The 21411-nt window shown below is 56.3% G+C and overlaps 1 protein-coding gene across 3 annotated transcripts; it reads left to right on the top strand.

The window, feature by feature from the left end:
* The first annotated feature begins 1203 nt into the window (after window positions 1-1203).
* On the top strand, window positions 1204-20979 carry CSF1 (colony stimulating factor 1). 3 transcript variants are annotated; one of them, XM_082687479.1, is made up of 10 exons: window positions 1204-1539; window positions 1744-1990; window positions 5167-5289; window positions 6531-6593; window positions 8201-8371; window positions 11795-11942; window positions 13190-14223; window positions 14772-14824; window positions 15160-15218; window positions 18854-20979. In XM_082687479.1, exons 2-9 carry the CDS (start codon window positions 1952-1954, stop codon window positions 15203-15205), a joined length of 1677 nt encoding a protein of 558 aa, XP_082543605.1. In that variant the 5' UTR covers window positions 1204-1539; window positions 1744-1951; the 3' UTR covers window positions 15206-15218; window positions 18854-20979. The 3 variants fall into 3 exon arrangements, with proteins under 3 accessions (XP_082543605.1, XP_082543607.1, XP_082543606.1); XM_082687481.1 differs by having other exon boundaries at window positions 1359-1539; window positions 14093-14223; XM_082687480.1 differs by lacking the exon at window positions 1204-1539 and having other exon boundaries at window positions 1571-1990.
* The last annotated feature ends 432 nt before the right edge of the window (window positions 20980-21411 follow it).

Here is a 21411-nt window from a genome sequence, read left to right as displayed (position 1 = left end):
TTGTCTCCTCACATTACTTCCTCTAACCCGTTATCAGTTGTAAGCACTACTGTGTTGTGTGGGGTTTTTTGTACAAGGGACAAGTGACAAAGCATGCCTGGCGGAAGTAAATCCTTACCTCTTTCCTCTGGCTGGGCTCTGTCTCTTATCTTCCTTCCTCTAGGCTCTGAGGACCCACCACTGGCCAGCACTCCTTAGCTCTTAACCACTCTCAAGCCCCTGAAAGCAGGGACTTGTGCGCGTGCAAGTCCATTATCATAGCCCCTGGGGGCCAGCACAGTGCATATCTGTTGAATGAATGACTTGTTCTCTACTGGCCTCATTTGACTCAGTCACCGGGTACCTAGGGTGTGTTAGGCACTTGTTCTTAGGTAAGTGAGCAAAGGACCAGCCTGAAGGAAGTCTCAGTGAGAGTGGGGGCCCAATAAAACTACCAGTACTCCCTTAGATGCTTCTCAGAATGTGGCAGACAATGAATAAATGGCAACTTACCAGGGCCACCATGAAGGAAGGAGCCAAGGTGGGAATACAGAAATAGGAACCACTAGTCGGCCTGGGGAGTCAAAGAAGGCTTTGCTAGTGGCGGATGTGGTATTATTTCAGGCTTGAAGGATGAGGAGTTTGCCTTAACGAGGAGGGGGGAGGAACATTCCATGCAGAGGAACCAGTGTGAGCAAGGGCACGAGGATGTAAAATTACTGCTTACTGTTGGAGCAAGCGACAAGAGATACGCCTTTGGGACCAGGCCTCATATCATGTATTTCCCAGGGGGTGAGGGTGGGTGGCCTCCCAGAGGGACCGAGATATGGAATCATGATGAATGCAAGAAGGAAAAAAAGCCTGAGGTTGGCATTATAATTAATAGGTTCATCCTATTAGGCTTCATATAGATTCACTCTCATGGAGAGACACAGTGCGATTAACCATCTCGGAAAATCCATTTCCAAAAGCATCAAGAGATATCTAGGGCCCAGGTACCAATCACCCCAGGTTTGGGCCATCAGAAAGGAGCACAGTTATCAGCCATCGGGCAGGTCAAGTGCTCTGGGTGTCTCTTGGCACAGAGTACAGCCTCGTGGCTCTGTGCCACAGGACACGGTCCCTCTCCTCCCGGGCCAGGTAGCGAGCCTCCCTGCCTGTACCCTGCCCCCAAATGAAATAGCCCGGCTGGAGCGGGCTGCCAGAGAAGAAGGGGGCTGCTGCAAGTCGCTGACTCAAGCGCCACCGGGTTGCTGCCCCGTGCACCACCCGGGGAGGCCCCGGGCTCCAGTGTTTGCCCCTGCTCTCAAACCATTTCCTGCTCAGATTTGGGAATTTTCAGGCCTGGAGGGAAAGTCCCTCGAGAGGAGTATTAGAAAGAGAGAGAGAGAGAGAGCGAGAGAGCGAGCACCGGATCTGCCTAAAGAGCGCGGAAGAAAAGAAAAGGAAAGGCTCGGTCCGGAGCGGGAGCGCGGGAGGGCGGGAGTCAGTGGAGCCCGCGTGCTCTGCTGAGGGCTCGGGAGCTGAGCACAGAAAACAGGGCGACTGGGAGGACCACGGGTAAGACCGGCCCCGGGGGCGGGGGAGGGGAAACGGATGAGTGGGGGCTCTGGAGTGTGTCTGTGTCTGGGTTCTGTGGCAGTGCGCGCGCGCGCGTGCGCGCGTGTCTGTGTGTGTGTGTGTGTGTGTGTGTGTGTGTGTGTGTGTGTGTGTGTGTTTGGCGCCTATCCAATGTGATTTCCCATAAACCACATGTCCCACAAGTCCGCTTAAAAGGCTGTGCCGAGGAGCTGGCCAGTGGAGCCCGGCTGGTGGAAAGTGAAAGTTGCCTGGGTGCTCTCGGCGCAGCCGCCCGCTCTCCGCACCCCCCGGACGGCAGCGCGGCCCTCGGCCGGGGAGCAGACTCTGCGGCGGCCAGCGAGCGAGCTAGCGAGGGCGGCCGACGCGCCCGGCCCGGGACCCAGCTGCCCGTATGACCGCGCGGGGCGCCGCCGGGCGCTGCCCTCCCACGGTAAGCGGCGGCTGCGGGGCTGCGGGGGGCCGGCAAGGCTGAGGCGGGAGCGGGCGGCGCGGCGCGGCTCCTTGGAACCCATTACCCTGGCGCGCCGGCCGGCGACGCTCCCCCGCGGAGACCGCGGGCTCCGGTGTCCTTCCCATCTTTGCGTCGCGGCTGCTTGAGGTCCCGGGCGCGCCCCGACTGAGCCCCCTGGCGCCCTGCAGCTGCTCCCGGGGCTGCGGTACTGCCCTGGAAAGGGGACGCTGCTCACCCCCATTGCACCGAGGCGCACACTGAGCCACCCGCTGTCAGGAGAGAAGGGTTAGAAGCCAAGGCTCTTTGCCAGCTCTGTGGAAGCCCCTGCCTCTCTGTCCCCTGACCGGACACCGCCAAGAGTCAGGGGCAAAGGCTGGGCGCTGAGTGTGGCGCCTTCGCAGCCGGCATCTTCCTCTCAGGGCCACGCACATGCTTCCAGACCCTGCTTGGGGGGAGTGGGCGCTTTTGGGTGGGGGAAGTTCAGGGGTCAGCCGGCTTACAGAATGCCAAGGCCTGTGCCCAGGAACCTGCTGGCAGAAGGAAGGAGCTGGGCAAGCCTCTACTTGTTCCAGGGAGCAGGCAGGAGCTACTGGGGACTTGGGTGGCTGGATCCAGTCTGTTTGGCAGGGGATGGGACTCCTGAGCTTTCTGGAACTAGTTCTGAACCTTTTCACTGCAAAATCTGGTTCAGTCAGCTGGGGAGATCCTGGTCTTAGAGGGGGCAGAGGAAGGTGGAAAGAGGGTTTGGTGGCACAGAACCCTGGGTGTGCTAAGGGCTGCTCAGGGCTGCATGGGGGAATGTCTGGACCCAACTGCAGGCACTAGCTGGGGCATCTTCTAGAAAGTGCAGGGTGGCACTGTCAATGATCGATAAGGTGGTCTCTGGGTGGGTTTGCTTCTGGGGAGCCCTAGAGGAGAATGGGAAGAGAAACCTGGCTGGGAGAGAAGCAGACATATTTGGAGGGGAATGGAAAGGAGTTGCAGGTGGGGTTGAGATGGAAGAGGAAGAGCACATCCATCCCCAGAGGGAGGAAGAGCCCAGCTGAGAGAGAGGAGGCAAGGCTGGGAGGGGACATCATGGAGGGGGAGCTGATAGGCAACAAGACAAAGATAAGGGCTGGAGGGAGACCATGAAGAAGGCTAAGGTGGAGAGAGCAGGGGGCTGGTTTTAGACGGGAGCAGCCAGAGGTCCGGTCCCGCTGAGGTCCCTCCAGGGCCCTTGTTGACAAGGAGGAAGGGACAGGTGATGCTGGTCAGTGGGGCTGAGAGATGTCTGGGCCTGCCGCAAAGGGAAAAGGTGCCTTCGTGGCTCTGCCAGAGGCGGAGGCCTGAAGGTGGGAGGAAGAATGGAGGGGGAGAAGAGCCTGCCCAGCCACATTTGAGCTGAACCAGAGTGTTAACCCTTGGGTGCCCATATGGCTCATCCTCTGAGGCAAAACTGGGACCCCAGGGGCAGGGGTGGGGGTCCTTTTGGGCCACCTTCAAAGTCAGCTTCCCACGTGGTGGCCACAGTATTCCCACACCAGTGCCTGAAACAGCTCTGAAAGCCAGGAGGCATCAAGATCTTGAAGTGCCTGTGGCAAGGTTGTCTTCCTGAGTATCTCTTTTCCCACGGGCTCTTTCCTCCATACCATGCAAAACCGGGGGCTCAGAACCTCAGTGGCAGCCAGTCTGGGATGGAGACACACCTTCTGCATGGCCCCATTTCCAGTGGGTCCTGAACTGAAGGTTTCGGAAGGCTACCTCTTCAACTGCCCAACAGAGCCTGAAGTACCCCTATGGCTGTCCTCCCTCTTCTCTACTCTCCCTCCCCCAGATCAGGCCAGGACCCTCAGCCTTTACTGAATGGCATTGGGCCGTCCCGGGCCTCTGCCCTCCAGACCTCCCCTTTCCTCTCTCTGCTATCAACTTCTCCCCCATTCTCAAGGCCTCACTGAGGCCTCCCCTCTGTGCGCCCTCCCTGGTAGCCCAGCCAGGGCCTCTCCTCTCTGGTAGGAGCTAACAAGCTTTTGGACTTGTAGTTATATGTAAATCAGCATGTCGTTGTTGTAGGCTGTTTCATAGCCTCCTTGTTTTTCCAATGTGCTGTTTATTTGCAGTATTTGTCTCATCATCTGGGTTTCTGAGGCAGAGCCCAGAACCCAGGAAAGTGCCAGCTCTCTCCCCACGCTGAGAGCATTTCCCTGAATCTGGGGACATCAGCTGCCAGGAGGCAACCTTGAGCTGGGGGGAAGAAGGCTCAAGAATCCCGCTGCCTCTGGCTGGAGAAGGGGAGATCTGGGCCAGGGAGAGGGTTGAGGGGGCCTCGGAGAGGAGGAGGGAGAGAGGAAAGAAGGGGGAATGATGGAGTATCAGGCGCTAGTCCCATCACTCTGAGGGTGAGAAGCTCCCAGGCCAGGTGGGCGCAAAAGGAGGGAGAGATCTCAGAACACTTCCTGGTCATATCAGAGCTGGCTGGCTGGATATAGAGCCTGATGGGGTTCCAAGGGGCAGGGATGGCCTAGAGCTGGCAGGGCTGCCTCTGGTTAAGCAGTTGGGCTCCTTTGGACACACACACACACACACACACACAGAGCTCCAAAAGGTCTCCAGCATGGGATAAGTTCCCAGTGAAACTGAGTTTGGGGCCCCGGTTTTACCAGTAGCAAAGCCAGACCTGTGTGGAATCAGGTGGGAGGAAGGGCTGGGCCCAGGGGAAATGTCTCCAACTTGAAGTTTGGAGTGGGTGCATGAAAGTGAACCTGAGAAGAGTGGGCAACCCACAAGTTCTCTAGTTTGTGTTTGATGTTGCAGGGACACAGCAATGAGCAGGTGCCAGTCCTGCACTCGAGGATTTGCCCGTGTAATTGAAATTTGGGCAGGTAGGAACACTTCTCAGGTCCTCATGAAAAGTTCAGTGCATTGTCAGGCTTGGCCTGGGTGAATCTGGGCAGGCTTCTTGGAGGAGGTGACGTGTGGGTAGTTGTCAAGGGAGCGCAAGACTGCGCATGCCAGTTAGGAAATCCTGAGAAAGTGGATTTGGGGAACACTGCATCCTGTGGCTTTGTAGTCTGGAGCACTGTGGGTATGAGGTCCTTGTTTTTTCCCTCCTGGCAGGGCATGGGGGTTCCTAGGGAGATGGAAAACTGGGAGTAATGATGCGCTGTCTATTATAGACATGGCTGACACCCCTGCTTCTGCTGGTCTGTCCCCTGGTGAGAGGGAGTATTACCGAGGAGGCGTCGGAGCACTGTAGTCACATGATTGGGAATGGACACCTGCAATTCCTCCAGCAGCTGGTGAGTACGCGGCCGTGCCTATCTACCTTCTCCCCTCTAGGAAAACTGAGGCAGGAGCCAGGGAACAGGGTCCAAGGCAAGGGTTGCAGGCAGAGAAGCACAGCTGTGCAGGCCGTGATTCATGGCTCCACTGATGCTCTCCTCATTGACCTTCTCAGTGTCAGGGCCTCTGACCCACACCCAACCCTGAAGCCCTCCATGATTCTGCCTGCAGGTAGTGGAGTGGGTGGGCTTCCAGCTTTTGCCCGAGTTGATGATTGCCTGGAAGGTCACCCCTGGATTCAGAAGGGGTTGGTGAGGCCTGATCTCCCTCAGTGAGAGGAAGCATCTCCAGGGAGCCAGCCCTGTCTGCCTGCTGTGTGCAGGTGTGGGCGCGGACTCCCGGGCTCCCAGACATGCCGCTAGCCTGCCATCAGGGCCACAGCCAGATCTGGTGGGAGGGGAAGCTCCTGCCTCACTCCCAGCCCTCCACCTTCCCTTTCCTGGCTCTGGACTGAGGCCTAGGACTGGGAAGTACTGCACACCAGGCCGTCATGAAGGAGCCTGTGCCTTATTCTAATTGGGCTGGCAGAGAGGTTCCCAATTCCAAATGTGGTTCAGCCAGGCAGAATCAGGTTACCATCATGGCCGCTGTCCTGCTCAGAAGAGAATCTACTATCACTTGGGCCAGCCAGGCAGGGTGGAGTACCACTTGCTGAGGCCGGCTCCGGCTCCGGGGCCCTAAGCTTGGGGCCTGTAGGCTGGGTCTGCTCCCTTTCTTACCTCTACACTTTCCCTCTTGCATGTAGCTACTGCAGCTGTCCCAGCTGGGCCAAGAGCCACAGCATTCTCTGAGGCTTAGAATGCTCTGGGGGCCAAGGAGGGCTTTCAGGACATCTAGCCCCAACCCCTATAGATCCCAAATTCCCAGAGCTTGTCTAGCCTATGCTTGAATTCCTGCCACTATAGGGAGCTCACTACCTGTCATGGAAGGTTAGGCCCTAGATCCTCTTAGAGAGTTTTCCTTATAACTAATGGCTGTTTGCTAGATTTGATGGAGTGGGAGGTGGAAGGAGGAGACTTCTTGTTCTTCTATAGCCCAGCCTGGGCCTGTGGGAGGCCCAAGTCTTTCCCCTTGGCTCTGTCTTTCCCAGCATAGTCGGTGGGGAGGTAGAGGAGGATCAAAACTCCAGTTCTCATTCTTAGACCAGCTCAGTTGAGCTGCAGACACCCAGCCACCACCGGCCTACTCTCTCTTGCAGATTGATAGTCAGATGGAGACTTCCTGCCAGATTGCCTTTGAGTTTGTAGACCAGGAGCAGTTGGTGAGTTATGGTTATTTACAAGGCCCATGTGCCGGCCCTCTGTGTGCTTCCCAAGGTGGGTATATGTAGGAGCTTGAAGGGAGGAGAAATCCCATAACTGGGTAGGGGGAGGGTGGGAGGATCGCTGGTGCTCCATCCTGGGGTGCTAGGGTCCACGGCTGAACAAGGTCCAGGCCTCAAGCCCCCTACAGCCTCCCTTCTCCTGGCCCTGGCACCTGTCAAGGTCTTCAATGTGCCAGGCACTTTCTCATTTTATCCTGACAATTATGTGACATGCTGATCTTGGTTATTGTCCTCAGGGAGATTAAGGGAGCACAGCTACTGAGTGGTGGAGGCCTGATCTGAACCCAGGCAGGCTGGCTCTAAGGGCCTGAGGCAAACCAATATGACTTCTGGGTCACATGCTTTCCTTAAGGATGTCATTTCCATCCAATAGACAGAGCAGCAGCCAGGGAGTCGGTCCAGCCCTTTCCCTCTTCCTCCTACCCCACACCCAGCCAGCCACCAAGAGCTGCTCATTCGGCCTCCGAGCAGCTCTGGGTTCTGCCCCAGCCTCACCCAATCAGTTGCTTGGACAGTTTCCAGAGTCTCCTAAGAGGCCTTGCTGCTTCTAATGCACTCATCACCCCACCAGTAGGGGGAGCTCTTGGAACTCCAACCTATTATCTTCATTTCTCGCTCCCTAACCTGGCAGGGCCCCCTCACTCTAAGAGAAAGCCCAGGTTGGTCAGCTTGGGGTTTACACCGCACAGTCCCACCCACTGCCCTGGTCGCCTGCCTCCTCTGGCCTCCGGGCCTTTGCACAAGCTCTTCCTGTACCTGTGAGGCCTTTCCAACTGCTCCCACCCCATCCCTTGGGCCACATCCGCTCATCTTTGTGCCTCACACAAAATCACTGTGATGTGCCCAGAAGTTGCTCCCATCTCTGAGCTTCTGCTCACCTGACCCATACACACATCTGTCAGAACTGGAGACCACATCAGGGCCCAAAGAATCACCTTAGTATTTCACTCCCTCCTTCACACCTCAACAAGCATAGCAAGCTTCTTCTGCTAGGAATCAATGGGACTAGGTCCTAGGAATACAGAGCCAAAGCCGAATCTCTGTTGAAGCAACTACCATCTCTCAGGGAGACAAAACACTAAGGTTATTCTTTGGGCCCTCAGATGGTCTTTAGTTCTCCTGTGGCCTGGAGGATTAGAAGGAGCCACCTGGTAACGGACTTGTGAAAGCAAGCCAAAAGAGAGACAGAGACACGGAGCATTCCCCCAGAACCCACCCTACGCATGCGCACCCATTCTGATTAAAGTTTCATCTTCCAGAAATCCGAGGCTATCTCTGATCAGAAGCCCATGCATGTCTTTCCCTCTACCCCAGTTCCTAGCAGTTCCAGATCCCAGACACAGAGCATGAAAGAGCAGCTGGGGTCAGCGCCCCCCTTCGGACTGGAGTGGCATGGCCCTCCCTCAAGGGCAGGCCCCCTCAGGGCCAGGGGTAGGGTAGGCTGCAGCCCTCGTTCAGCCAGGGATGAGGGCACCCGCCACAGAGCCTGGTGGGTTCCCAGACCACATCAGCCAGACCATAAACTCCAGGTTCTCGTTTTCCAGAAAGATCCTGTGTGCTACCTTAAGAAGGCATTTTTCCTGATGCAAGACATCATGGAGGACACCATGCGCTTCAAAGACAATACTCCCAATGCCTACGTCATTGTGAAGCTCCAGGAACTCTCTCTGAGGCTTAAGAGCTGCTTCACCAAAGACTATGAAGAGCAGGGCAAGGTAGGAGTGTTCTGGAGCCGGGAGCTTGGAGTGAGAGCAGAGGGCGGCTTTGGTGGTCCCACGCCTGCCCAGATACACAGAGGGTGTTCCCATGTCTCCCCTACTCTCCCCCAACCCTGGGTCATTGCTCACTCACGCTCTCATTCATGGATTCACCCCACACACATCTGCTAAGGACTTGCCAGGTGGGAGACACAGTGCTAGGCCTTGATGATGTCATCAGTGTTATCACGAGCAAGAACAGCATGGTTCACACCCTCGTGGGAGGCTGACAACCATTAAACAATGACAAATAAATAGCATTATGAAGCTTGAGGACCGTTCATTCATTCAACAAATAGTCACTGCGTGCCTGTTGCATGCCATTTACTGGTCTGGACACTAGGAAACAGCTGGGATCAAACCAGACAAAAACCTTCGCATGCAGGGAGCTTACGTCTGGGGGAAGGGATGAGACAGTTAACAAAACATATGAGTGAAATATGGGGGATGTAGGGTGGCAATGACCAGGCAAGGGAAGGCCTGAAGGAGGCGAGGGAGGGAGCCGTGAAGGGGGCCTCCTTGCGGCTCCGAGAGACAAAGGGCACTCTCATTTAAAAAGGGAGGTGGTGAGGAAGCAGGGAAGAAGAAGGCTTCTGAGTAAGAGAATATTCATTTGAGGTCCAAAGAGGAGTAAGAGTTAGGAGGCAGTGAGGCTGGTCAGAACATTCCAGAACAGAGAAGGCTACACACCAAACCCTGAGGTCAGCTACACACACATTCAGGAGGCCAACCGGTAGTCATCAGAGCCAAGGTATGGAAGAGACAGAGAGAGGGGAGGAGGTGGAAGCCAGCGGGGGCGCACCGGGGGGCCTTATAGACATGGGATGTTCTCTGAAGTGTGAGGGGCACACTGGTGAACAGGAAGTGACCGAAAGGAACTGTGAGGCGGGTTTGGTAGCCCTGCAGAGAGGGGACTGCAGGGGGCAGGAATGGAGGCCGGGAGGCCAACAGGGGGCACAAGTTGGACTGGAGATCCTAGAGGCTTGGGCTAGGGAGCTGCGGAACTTGTGAAATGGGGAAAATCAGTAGGTGGAGCAGATTCGGGGGAAGAGCAGGAGCTCAGATTGGGGAACACAACCCCGAGATGCTTGTGAAACAGCTGAGCAGAAATGTGGAGCAGACAGCTGGGGCTTGAGTTGGGCTGCCAAGATGCTCATGAAAGAGGGGGCAGCAAGGATGTCATGCAGGAGGCCAGGAGATGGTAGGACAGGGCCCTGGAACCCCAGCCCTCAGAAGCCAGGTAGGCACAGCACCCGATGAGGAGACTGGGAAGGAGCAGCCTGAGGGGTGGGAGGAAAATGAGGGGACTGGTTTCACTGGACCCATGGAGAAGGGGGTCTCAAGATGGAATGAGTTGTCGCCTTTATCAAATGGGGTTGAAAAGTCCAAGCAAGACCAGGGTAGGAGAGCGTCTGATGGGTCTAGGAGTATGCAGCTGCCACCGGAGGTGGGTACTAATGGGTGAACACAGAGGAAATAGAGGTTGCCCTGTAGAGGAGCTCAGCTCCACAAGGGCCCAGAAAAAGGGAGAGGTTGCCAGAGGGATGTGGGGTTGCAGGAGGATCCCTTTGTCCCAAGAGGTATTGAAGCCAGGGTGTTCCACCATTAAAGTTCATACGTATCCCTTGGAGAGCTTGCTTAAATTCCAGATTCCCGGGATGCACCCCTAGAAAGTCTGATACATTGGGTCTGTGGGTGGGCCTGGGAACCTGCATTTTCACCAGCCACCCACCCTGCACATGGCCTAGATCCAGTGTGGAAGCAGTGGTGGCGGGGAAGCCTTGAGGAAGGAGGGAGCCTTTGAGGCTAGAGGAGCCGGTGTACTGAGGGGAAGGCTGGTGCGGGGATCAGAGCCCCTGAGGAGATAAGGCGTAGTGTCTGTGTCATAAGTGGGCAGCCGGACCTTCTGTTGGATGGCTGCTGTCTTCTCTATGAAGACTGAGGTGAGGTACGAAGGAGATGGAGGTTTACGTAGAAGGGCGAGAGAGCGCCAGTGTCCCTCTTTCTTACCACAGCCCTGGTGGGGAGGCTGGAAAGGATGATGGTTCTGACTTTAGAGAGGAGGAAAAGAGCAAAAACGCAATAGTCCCCTCCGCCAGTGAGTGGAGGAGCTGAGCGATGGTCTTCTCATGCCTGTGTTCATTCATTCATCCCTTGGGTCACCATCCCCCCAGGACCTACTGTACACAGGCCGTGGGCATTTAGAGATGGCGCTGAGGACCTCAGAGCCTAGTTAAGCTTACAGTTCTCCCCTGTGCACCTAGGGGTAAGGGAAAACTCAGTATTTGGAACTCATCGGCAAGTAGGCCACCGATGAACCCATGGGCCTGTGTGGCATCATCTGGGGTGAGAGGAGAGGTGAGTCCAGGACAGCCTTGAGGAATGCCGGAATTTATAAATCAGCTGGAGGATGGGAGCCTGGTAAGGAGACTGAGGAGCAGCTCAAGAGGTGGGAAGAAAGCCAGAAGTGTGTGAAGCGAGCTCCAGTGGGTGTGGGGAACCTGGCTCCTACAAGCAGAATAGAAAAGAACAGCTCAGCAGACAGGACTACAGGTAGCTTCAGCCCTCCTTCCAAGGCATACCAGTGCCGAAGAAGGACCCAAGTCCTCATGGCCTGCTCCACACCACAGCAGGATGACCATTCTAAAACTTAAGTCTGATCGTGCCACCACCCACCTCCCTGCAAACCCTCGGATGTTTTGTCTTTGCTCTACGGATCGAGTTAACAGTTTCCAACATGGCCAACCAGGGCCTACAGGAACTGGTCCTTGCTGACCTCTCTCAGTTGCATCTCTTGTTGTACCTTCTTCCTAGATGGCCTTCCTGTTTCCACTCCAGCCATCTTTCAGTCTTTGGGCATTTCAGGCTTTTCCTGCCTCAGGACCTTTGCACAGTTTGTTCTTAGCACTTGGACAGCTTTCTCCAACCCTGCCTCCTTTCCTGGGTGACTCTTGCTCCTCTTTTCATTGGTTCCATGGGAAATTCTCCTGAGCCCTCATTTAGTTCCACTTGTTGTAATATTCTCACATCATTCCGCACTTCTCCATGTGACTCACTGCACTTGTAACAGTGCATATAAGGCAAATGCCTTGCTGGACTCAGTGTCCAACTCAGCCACCAACCATGTCTTTGGTGTTCGTTCCTTGATTCCCAGGTAATTGTCACATGCCTGGCACACAGATATGTGTTAAATAGATCTGCAAATAAATGACGTATCTCAAGTTCTCAGGACTGATTCCACCACAGGCTAGGGGCAAGGGGAAGGAGAAAATGAAAGAGAAAAAGGAAACAGATGTGAGAAAGGCCAGGGGAGTTTGGCAAACAAGCAAGAGACATAGAGCAATGCTCATCCTCACCAAGGGGTCCCTGCTCTCTTTCCAGGCCTGTGTCAGAACTTTCTATGAGACACCCCTGCAGTTGCTGGAAAAGATCAAGAATGTCTTTAATGAAACCAAGACTCTCCTGAAAAAGGACTGGAACATTTTCAGCAAGAACTGCAACGACAGCTTTGCTAAGTGCTCCATCCAAGGTCAGCACTGAAAAGGCCAGTGAGTGCAGGACAAGGGGAGGAGGGAGGGCAACAGAGCAGGGATTGGGAGGTGAGACATGGGGCCCGAGGGAGGCTGGAGGGAGGCCAGAGGGAGGCTGGAGGGACCCTGGGGAGGCAGCCTGGCTGCTACTCGTGCTCCTGTGTGTGTGCAGATGTGCTTTCCTTGTGTACATATGTGGCTTCCTGTGCCTCTGGGTGGGCCTGGGCACATGTCTTTTCCGACATGTGTGTGCATGCACACCAACTATGTCTGCATGTGGAAGCATTGAGAAGGATCATGCTGGTGGCTGTAAGATAGGGCAGGGGAAAGGGGCCCCCCTCGGAGAACACTGCAGGCCTGGAGGCTTTCCCTGCCAGCTCTGCAGGCTGGCTGAACATACAGGGGGTTCCGTGGAGAGACCGAGGCTCCATCTGGGACCCAGGGCCTTGCGCCAGGAGCCCTGCTGTGAACCACCAGGATACCCTGGCTCCAGAAGTCCCCAGGACGCCTTAAGTGTCCCCTCAATGGACAAGGCTGGATTTGAAGTCTGAGCATCGTTCAGAAGCTCCCAGTGCAGGCCCAGCTGCACACATGTGTACCCTGCGTGTCCTCGTCTCTGCGTCCCATGTCACTTGTGTCCTCCTACATTCAACCTTGCTCCTTGAGGCAGGGCCTGAGTCCCCGCGACCTGCCAGTGGCCAAGTCCAGTCTCGTTACTTCAATCCCAAGGCCTCAAGTACTGGCCGTGTTCCAGCCCCAGCTAGTTCTCGCCCATGGCTTTGGCTGTGTGGCCCCTGGCTGTGCACGAAACTGCCTCGCTGCTTTCCAAGCGACACTGTCTATGGGACTTGGGGGTGACTTGGGTTAGTCCTGGAGGCCGTTGCTCCACTTCCTGGCTAGCTGCTGCTTAACCCTGGCTTGGCACCTAGCCGGTTGGAACTTCAGGAAAGGGTGTTCCCTTGTCTTCCCTGCCCCTGGCCCCCGATCTGTGTCTCTACACCCACTCTTTGCTCTCTGCCTGTGAGACCCCGCAATCTGTACCTTCACTGCCTGAGGCCTGTGTCCTGAGCTCTGGCTCCAGTACTGTCCTCTCCTCCGCCCCAGCGCTGAATTAGGGGGTGAGGGACTGCCCCTGGACCCATATCCCCCTCTCGACCCCCTCCCCCACCTGGGAAAGCTGTGCTGGAGGCTGGTGACTCTATCTCCTCCCCGTCTTTCTCTCTCCCTCTCTCTGTGGTTCTTTCAGATGTGGTGACCAAGCCTGATTGCAACTGCCTGTACCCCAAAGCCACCCCTAGCAGTGACCTGGCCTCTGTCTCCCCTCAGCAGCCCCCTGCCCCCTCCATGGCCCCTATGGCTGGCTTGACCCGGGCTGACTCTGAGGGGACAGAGGGCAGCTCCCTCTTGCCCAGTGAGCAGCCCCTTCGCACAATGGACCTGGACCCAGGAAGCGCCAAGCAGCGACCACCCAGGAGCACCTGCCAGAGCTTTGAATCTCCGGAGCCCCCAGGTGTGGGGGCCAGCTCCATTGGAGAGTCACCTCAGCCCCAGCCTTCTGTCGGGGCCCCCGACCTGGGGATGGAGGACACTCTTAACTCTGCGTTGGGCACCACCTGGACCGTGGAAGAGGCCTCTGGAGAGGCTAGTGAGGGTCCCATACCCCAAGGGGCAGAGCTTTCTTCCTCCAGGCTGGAAGGAGGCAGCTTCCAGGCCGAGACGACCGCCAGGCCCGGTGACCTCTTGTCAACACCTTTTCCCCTGTCCTACTCAGCCAGGGGCCAGCAGCCAGAGGACATGACTGGCATTCCCCTGCCCACGGTGGGACCTGCAAGATCCGCTGGCCAGGCCCAGAGTCACACACCTGAGAAGACAGACCATCCGTCTGACCCGCCCAGAGACCACCAGGAGCCAAGCTCTGCCAGGACCCCGTCACGGCCGCCACGAGGCCTCAGCAATCCCTCGGCCCTCTCTGCACGCCCAAAGCTTTCCAGAAGGCACTCTTGGGGCCTTGTGCTGCCCCTCGGGGAGTTGGAGGGCAGAAGGAGCACCAGGGATCGAAGGAGCCCCACAGAGCTGGAAGGAAGACAAGCAAGTGAGGGGGCAGCCAGGGCCCCTGCCCCTTATAACTCCATTCCTTTGACTGACACAGGCCATGAGAGGCAGAAGGAGAGACACTCTGACCCTCAGCTCCCCCGGTTTACCTTCCACCTGCTGGTGCCCAGCATTATCCTGGTCCTGCTGGCCGTCGGTGGCCTCCTATTCTACAGGCGGAGATGGCGGGTAAGGAGAGGCCCCAAGAGGGGAGGGCAGCTTATGGGGGGAGGGGCACACTCTGGGGGGAGGAGCAGGTCAGAGGATTATTGGGCCCTGCTGGATTCCTCAGGCACCAAGACGGGGGCCCAACCGAACACAGAAGATAAGAGGTTGAAATGGAAGGTTTCTTTAAAAATGCGAGAAACCCAAGCTTATAAAGTCAACGGGAAGGGACGGAGAGAGAATATTCTTGGGCCAAGAATGGGAAGAGAACCCACATGGCCAAGCAAAGTGCTATGAGGGTAGCGTGTTCACTGGAAGTTCTGTGGCACCTGGGCCCAGGGAACCCCCGGGATTGGAAGCAGCCAGCCTGGGGAGAAGAGAGGGTGAGACCTAGAAGGGAGGCCTCAGAAATCTCTCCTGGCCTGTGCTCATCCCCACATCTGCGTAGCTGGGGGCGACTTTGATAACTCACTCAGCTACTCCCCTGCGCACCCCTGCCTGGGGGTGAGGCCGCAGTTCCCACATCAGTCCCCAGCTCCTCAGTGAACCTGCTCTTTGCTGTCTGTCCCCAGAGCCATCGAGAGCCTCAGACAGTGGATTCTCCCATGGAGCGACCAGAGGGCAGGTGAGAGTTTCCACGGGGTGGGAATGCTCTGGAAGGCACGGGGGTGGGGGTGTGTGTCTTGGCATCTGTCTCCCTTCTAGACCTGGGGGAGACTTTCTTTCTCTTGCTCTGAGGAAGTGGAGCAGGATGGGAGGCGGAGAGGAGGAAGGGCGTTTCTTCTTTACCAGATAGCTGGGATTTTTCCTGATTTCTTCTTAGGGCTAGGCAGTTCTGGGTCTTCTGAATCTGAGAGGGCTGGAGCACATGTATGGGAGGGTTGGGGGACAAACGTAAGGGGTTCCCTCACTCCTCAGCCTCTGCTGAAGTCTTATACCAGCCCTGTGCTCTGCCTGCAGCCCCCTGACCCAGGATGAGGACAGACAGGTAGAACTGCCCGTGTAGAGGGGTCTCTAAGGTAAGACTCTGATTTGGATCTCTTTCCACCCCTTAAAATGAGCTAGCCCTTTTCCAGTCATTCGACCTTGGGGAAACCTCCAACTCCCCCCAAGGCTGGGCCACACTTAACTTCCTCCCCTCCCACTCCCTTTTCCACCCATCACCAGATCCTGCCCACTGTCTCCTTTCGGGATCCTCAGGTCTTCCCCGCTCCCTCTCCCTGCCCCCCAGTCTGAGCCAGGCACTATTACCCGTGTATTGGGTTATTATTTCTGTATTCGCTTTTTAGTCTTGCTGCCACTCTTCATTCCAGAGCAACCAAAATCTTGTGTAAAGTCTTTACCCTCCTGGGGAATTTGCACCGCTACCCACTTCAAACCCACCATTCTCAACTGGGCTCCCAGGCTCCTCCAGCAGCTAGCCCTAACTTCCGCCTCTCACTGGCTTCCTATCGGCCTGCACCCTAGTTGACCCTTCTCCCCAGCCAAGATCGTTTCTATGTCCCTGCCTTAGATTCATGGATCCACAGAACCTAAGTCTTGGAAAGGCTCTTAGAGGTCATTTGGCCAGCATCCCCCACCATGGGGGTCTTCCCTTTTCACACCCGACGGGGTCAGCCAGCTGCTGGGCCCGAGCTCCCAGTCCCAGGCAAGCTCCCTCTCATCTCCCAGGAGCGCTGGAAGGAGGTCTTTCCTCTAGGGAGCTTCCCTGCTCCTTCCATGATGGTTCTCCCTCCTCATGAGAGCCCTCCAGTGTCTCAAGTCTGTTATCCATTTCCCCTTAAAGAATTCTCTAAGCTGAGTGTGGCCAAGTGCCTCAAACGTTCCTTATATGTTGCGGTTTTCAGACCCCTCACCATCCTGGCGACCTTCCTTTGGACACACTTGTTTGTCAATGTCCCTCTGAAAATGGGGCCTGCAGCCCTGGACATGGTGCATCAGATGTTTTCTACCAGCTCCAAGTACAGTGGGACTGTTACCTTCCTTGATCTGGACAGTAATCTTCTATTTGCACAGATTCATATTGCGTTAGTGGGTTTTCTGCTTTGTTTTTTAATAGCTACCTCGTGCTATTGTCCTATGTTGAGCTTGTGGTCTGTTAAAACCCCAAATTCCATTTCCCATAAACCTCTGTCAAGCCAGGCCTTCTTTCCCTTACGTGGACAGATTTGTTTTTTTAACCCGGGTGTAGGAGTTTCTGTGTGTTCTTGTTGAAGCCACCTCGTTGGTTTCTGCCCAGCACCTGAGCCCATGGAAATAGTTTTTAAATCCTCATTCTGTCTTCCTAGCCCTCCCTAGTGTGTCTCCTGCACATTGAGGAGCGCCTTCTGTTGTCCTGACCCACGTTGTTGATAAAGATGTGATCCTTATCTTTCCTCAGCCCTGGCTCCCCAATTCCAGGCAGCCCCCCCCACCCCACCACCTCCCGTTTTTCCAGACTGACTTCCCCACCCCCTGCCTGCTCCTCAGTTCCTACCTCTCAGCCCTTCTGCATTTGGTTCATATTATATCAATTTGCACTAACTTGGAAGTTGTTTTTATACATATTCAAACCTTCTTCTGTGTGTGTATGTATAGTCTGCATCCGTAAGGAGGCTGTAAGCCCCTTGAGGGCAGGGACTGTGTCTTCCACTTTTTTTGCCATTTTCTTCTGTCCCATGTTCTTATACAGAGAGGGCTTCTCCATACTTGTCACAAACTCAATAAATGTGGCCTGGTTGGCTTAAGGGTTGACTGACCACCCGAGCCTGGCTGGTTGTTTCTAACCAACCGGTCTTCTGGGTGACCTGTTAGCCAGCTAACTAATAGACTCTGACAGACTGACTGACCAGCTGGTGAGGTGACTTTGACTGACCAACTGACTAGCTGGTAACTGCTTAACTGGCTGGTTGTTGATTGGTGAGCTGACTGGTTGATTGGCTAGCTAGCTGGCTAATAGCCTGATTTGCTGACTAACTGGCCGGCTGGCTGACCAGCTGGGGTAACCCATTTGGGCTTCTCGTTATACCACATGCCAAAAGCAAGTGAGTACCTTAGGACCTTCCCATGTGTTCAGTGACAGGTCTGGGCCACTCCTCGACGTGAAAGGGACCTAACGAGCACTCAAAATCAGGAAAGTCTATTTAGAAAAGAGCGCGAAGCAACATATCTGGAACCCCGGGGTCCCCCCTTGTTGGTGGGGTAGGCTAAGATGGGTGAGCGGATCAGATGGGACACGGGCAGGGCTATGAGACTAGCCCAGACCTCCTCAAGACTGGGAAAGCAGAGGAGGGACCAAGGACCCTGGGGCCTTGGCTACACCTCCTTCTGACTGGTTGCCAGCCTCCCCCCCTTGGTCTTGACCTTCTGCCTCATCTCCTCTGTACTCCTTCTCTGTTTTCCCTGCCTGCCTGTTCTCAGGCCCTGACAAGCTTTCCCCCTTTCTCCCCTCAAAATCTCACTGGGAGAGGGAACCCAGGACAGGGGCCATATCCAGACTCCGCTTGGATCAGTAGGTCCAGCCCAGGCCCCAGGAGCCCCAGGAGACTCGGGGCATGTCCGTAGGGTACCTACCACTCTGACAAAGAGACAGGAAAAAACACAGGCAGAGAGATTGATAGAGGGATGCTCAGAAAGAAAACACAGACCCCAATCCTTCCACTCCAAGGAACGAGGACACAGGGGCAGTGGAGCTCACCCACTTGGTCCTGTTTCCCTCCTAGCTCCAGCAGGGCCTGTGGCCCAGCTGTACCCAGGGAGGCTCATGTCCATTTTATGATTCTCCCTTCTTCCCTCTCCAGAGCATGGGAATGGGCTGGGAGCCAGAAGCTGTGGTCCCATCTGCCCTCCTTGTCCAGTAGACTTTGCCAGTAGGCCTATGGATGGTCAGGATGGGAAGCTCCACACAGGATCCAAAGTCAAACTCTTGGATAGGGTCCAGGGGATTTCTGCTCTGGGAACAAAGCGTTCCAAGGATGCTGGGCAAGGGAGTACGATGGGGGTGGGGTTGGAGGGAGCAGGGCCCCGGCTCCCATGGATGGTGCAGGGAGGCAAGTCCCTCAGCCCACTGGGAAGGAGGCTGGGTGGCTTAGGGGTTAGCATGCCAACTGGCAAAATGGGAGTTTCCTTGTTCCGGAACTGCCTCTGGTTCTTCCTCTTCGTTACCCATGACTTGCTGTCCAGAGTAACACGTGTGATGACCCTCTGTGATGAATGGTGTAGGGTATAACTCTTTGCTAGAGTTAGCTGGAATCACCCTTCGGTCCTTGGCCCAAGGCCAGTCAGATGGTCTTATCTGAAAAGGGGTCTAAGGGTCTTCTAATGCCCCTTCCCTCCCCGTGAGCCTCTGCCACTCGAGCAGTGATCAACACCCTCCCCCAGCCCTGCTTAAGCCTCTACCAGGCCCCATTACCTCCCTCTGCGGTCCCTAGTTCCCCAGGAGGAGGTAGGAGGTGAGGCCAGTCTGGCCAGAGGCTTGGGTCACTGCCAGGAAAAGCGGCCTGGTCCCTTGCGGTGTCTGGGGTGGCTGGGAAGGCGAGGGAGCAGACGGATGGAAGTCTTGCCTGCAGCATGGCCATGAGCCCACAGGAACGCTAAGCCTCTCCCACTCATGTCCTTAGTGACCCCTCCCTCCACTCCCACTCAGCTGACTGGTCTTTCTTTCTCTCCCCTACAGCTGGGCACATAGGATAGTCTCTCCACGGGAGAGATGTGATGGGAGTGTCCACCACCCCTCCCCCCCAGCTGTTCTCCTGGGAATGTGACCTGCCCACCACAAGAGCTCCTGCCTGCCAGGACTAGACCAGAGCAGCGAGGCTGGGGTCCCTCTGCCCTCGACCCTCAGACTCTGGACTGACTACGAGAGGGCTGGAGGATGTCCCCCACGCTGCTAATGTTTATCATGGGCCCTGGAGGCTCCCATTCACTAGAGGAAGGCTGGGAAGCCCTGCTGAGGACCCTCTGTGCCTCAGGGACCGTGATGGGCCAGGGACCCAGATGCCCAAAGGACGTGGGAGAGCAGGATGGGCACTGAGGAATGGAAGAGCCTTGGTGCTCAGAGGACTGCCTGGTGCCAAGGGATCCCAACACCGACAAGCAGGGACTTGTCTCCGGAGAGAGAAGCATGAGCTCGGCAGGGCGGGCCAGCGTCGGCTAGATTTCCCGTCAAGATGTGCAGCCCAAAAGCCGGGAAGAGAAGGCCTCTGGGCCTGCTGGTCCGTGCTGACAGCCTGGGGGGTGCCTACACCCTCCGCTTGCCCAGGTGTCTTCTGCTGGTTGCCAGGTGGAGAGGGGAGGTCAACCCTGCCCTCAGGACCTGTCTGGCTTGGCTCCAAGGCCAAGGGGAAGAGCCAGCTCCAGCGTCTGCCCCACCTTCCCTCCAGCTCTGCCAGAGCTTCTCCGGGAGGCTGCGCAGAGGCTCCCCTCCTGAAGGAAGCCATTGCACTGTGAATACTGAACCTGCCTGCTGAACAGCCTGCCCTGTCCATCCCTGTGAGCGAACGTCCGTCCATCCTCCCGCCCCTCCGGCCTCCTGCCAGCAGCCTGCGCCTAGTGCCCGAGCTGGCCTTGTGTGTCGACTGAGGGAGCCCCTAAGCCCCTGACCTTCTGCTGACCGAGGCTTCGACTCCCCAGGGTGGGTGGGGCAGGAGAAACGCCTGGGCCTCCAGCCGGAGCTGGTCTTCAGGCTGCATCCTTATTGTTGTTCGCAGGTTTCTGCGTCTTGCACTTTGACATTCCCAAGAGGGAAGTGACTAGTGGAAGGGAGGACAGAGGCAGACCCCTCCCCACCCCCGGGGGAAGGCTGCAGGGGGCGCTCCCACGGAAACTGGGTCTTCGCAGTTATGGGTATGCCAAGGTGGTTGGGGGAGGGGGTCTGCACCCCGACCCTGCCACCTGGTCTCCTTTCCCATACCAGTCCCTGGCCCCACCACAGCAGCAAGCCTGTGCCGACCTCACAGCATGGCACCCAGGTCCCATCCTCTTCCCACCCTCTCCTTCCCCACCCAGGAAGGCAGTGATCTCCCCAGCTGTCGCCCCTCCACTATCTCTCTGACCAGGCCAGCCGGGGTGGGAAAGAGACCAGGCATCCACTTCCAAGTCTGCCTTGAGGGCTTCAGCTTCTTGGGCCAGCCCACGGCCACTGCTCTGAGAGCTGGCAGGAGGTGTCAGGGCCATTGATCACCCCGCCTTGGTCCCTTTGTGCTGCTGTGCCCCTCCTCTCCTGCTGTCCTGGGCCCACCAGTGAGAGATGCCGGCCTTCCTGGCCGCTGGGCGAGGGCCCATGAACTTTTCTTCCTGCCCTCAAAAGTGGGGGTCTCCTGCCCGCAACCCCTCCCTGCCCCTGCCCTGCTGCTCTCTGCTGAAGGAAGGGCAGCGGGGGAACTTGCCTTGTGGGGCTCCTACTAGTCACAGACTCTATATTTGATGCCAGAAAATATGTATTTGAAAGTGAAAGGGAAAAAAAAACATACAAACACAGAAAAAAGGCATTCCTCTCCCATCCCAAACGTATAGTATTTTAAAAGTGAAGAAAGCAAATCCAGCCCATTGCAGAAGCTCTTTGTGGGCGTTTGGTGACACAGGTGTGGGAAGGCCCCCAGACCTCTGGGAGCCCCACCCCGGGCTACCTGCACAGGAATCCTTTCATTGAGAAAGCTGAGAGGGAACATTGGCTCACACACTGTGAGATTTTGTTTTTATACTTGGAAGTGGTGAATTATTTTATATAAAGTCATTTAAATATCTATTTAAAAAATAGGAAGCTGCTTATATATTTAATAATAAAAGAAGTGCACAAGCTGCCATGTGTGAGTCATGGAAAAGTGCTTTTGGGGCGTGGGGGGCAAAAACAGGGGTGGGCGGGCAGCAGCTGCTGGGTGAGCCCCAGCTCAGAAAACTTTTTCCAGGATACATGGGGAAAGAGGGTTCTCTCCAAGCTGCAGTCTTGTTACCAAAACCTCCTGCATCATTGCTGTCCCAAACACATTCACTGGCATATCTGTTTAATGGGAAAGTAGACAGAAACCAGCCAAACCTCAGGCCTGGCCCGTGGCCCCTGCTCCAGCCCAGCTTCGCCCAGCCTGGGAAAATGGCTGGTTGGGCTCTGTCCAAGGGCCCCAGGCCTGCAAGGACGGGGCTCCTTGACACCGACCCTGGCTGTCCCCTGCTCTCCAGGGGCAGGAGACTGCGGCCTAGCAGGGCTCAGGTGGATGAGTGCTACCTCTGCTAGGGAGT

This window comes from Mustela nivalis (genome assembly GCF_964662115.1).
Source record: "Mustela nivalis genome assembly, chromosome: 10".
Lineage (NCBI taxonomy): Eukaryota > Metazoa > Chordata > Mammalia > Carnivora > Mustelidae > Mustela > Mustela nivalis.
This window is presented reverse-complemented; position numbering and strand designations above follow the sequence as displayed.

What these genes read in the sequence shown, in the direction of transcription:
- CSF1 (XM_082687479.1), top strand. Translation starts at nt 1,952, where the DNA reads ATGACCGCGCGGGGCGCCGCCGGGCGCTGCCCTCCCACG. An exon ending in CCGGGCGCTGCCCTCCCACG is followed by an intron (nt 1,991 to 5,166) that starts GTAAGCGGCGGC and finishes TGTCTATTATAG; the next exon opens with ACATGGCTGACACCCCTGCT. An exon ending in TGCAATTCCTCCAGCAGCTG is followed by an intron (nt 5,290 to 6,530) that starts GTGAGTACGCGG and finishes TCTCTCTTGCAG; the next exon opens with ATTGATAGTCAGATGGAGAC.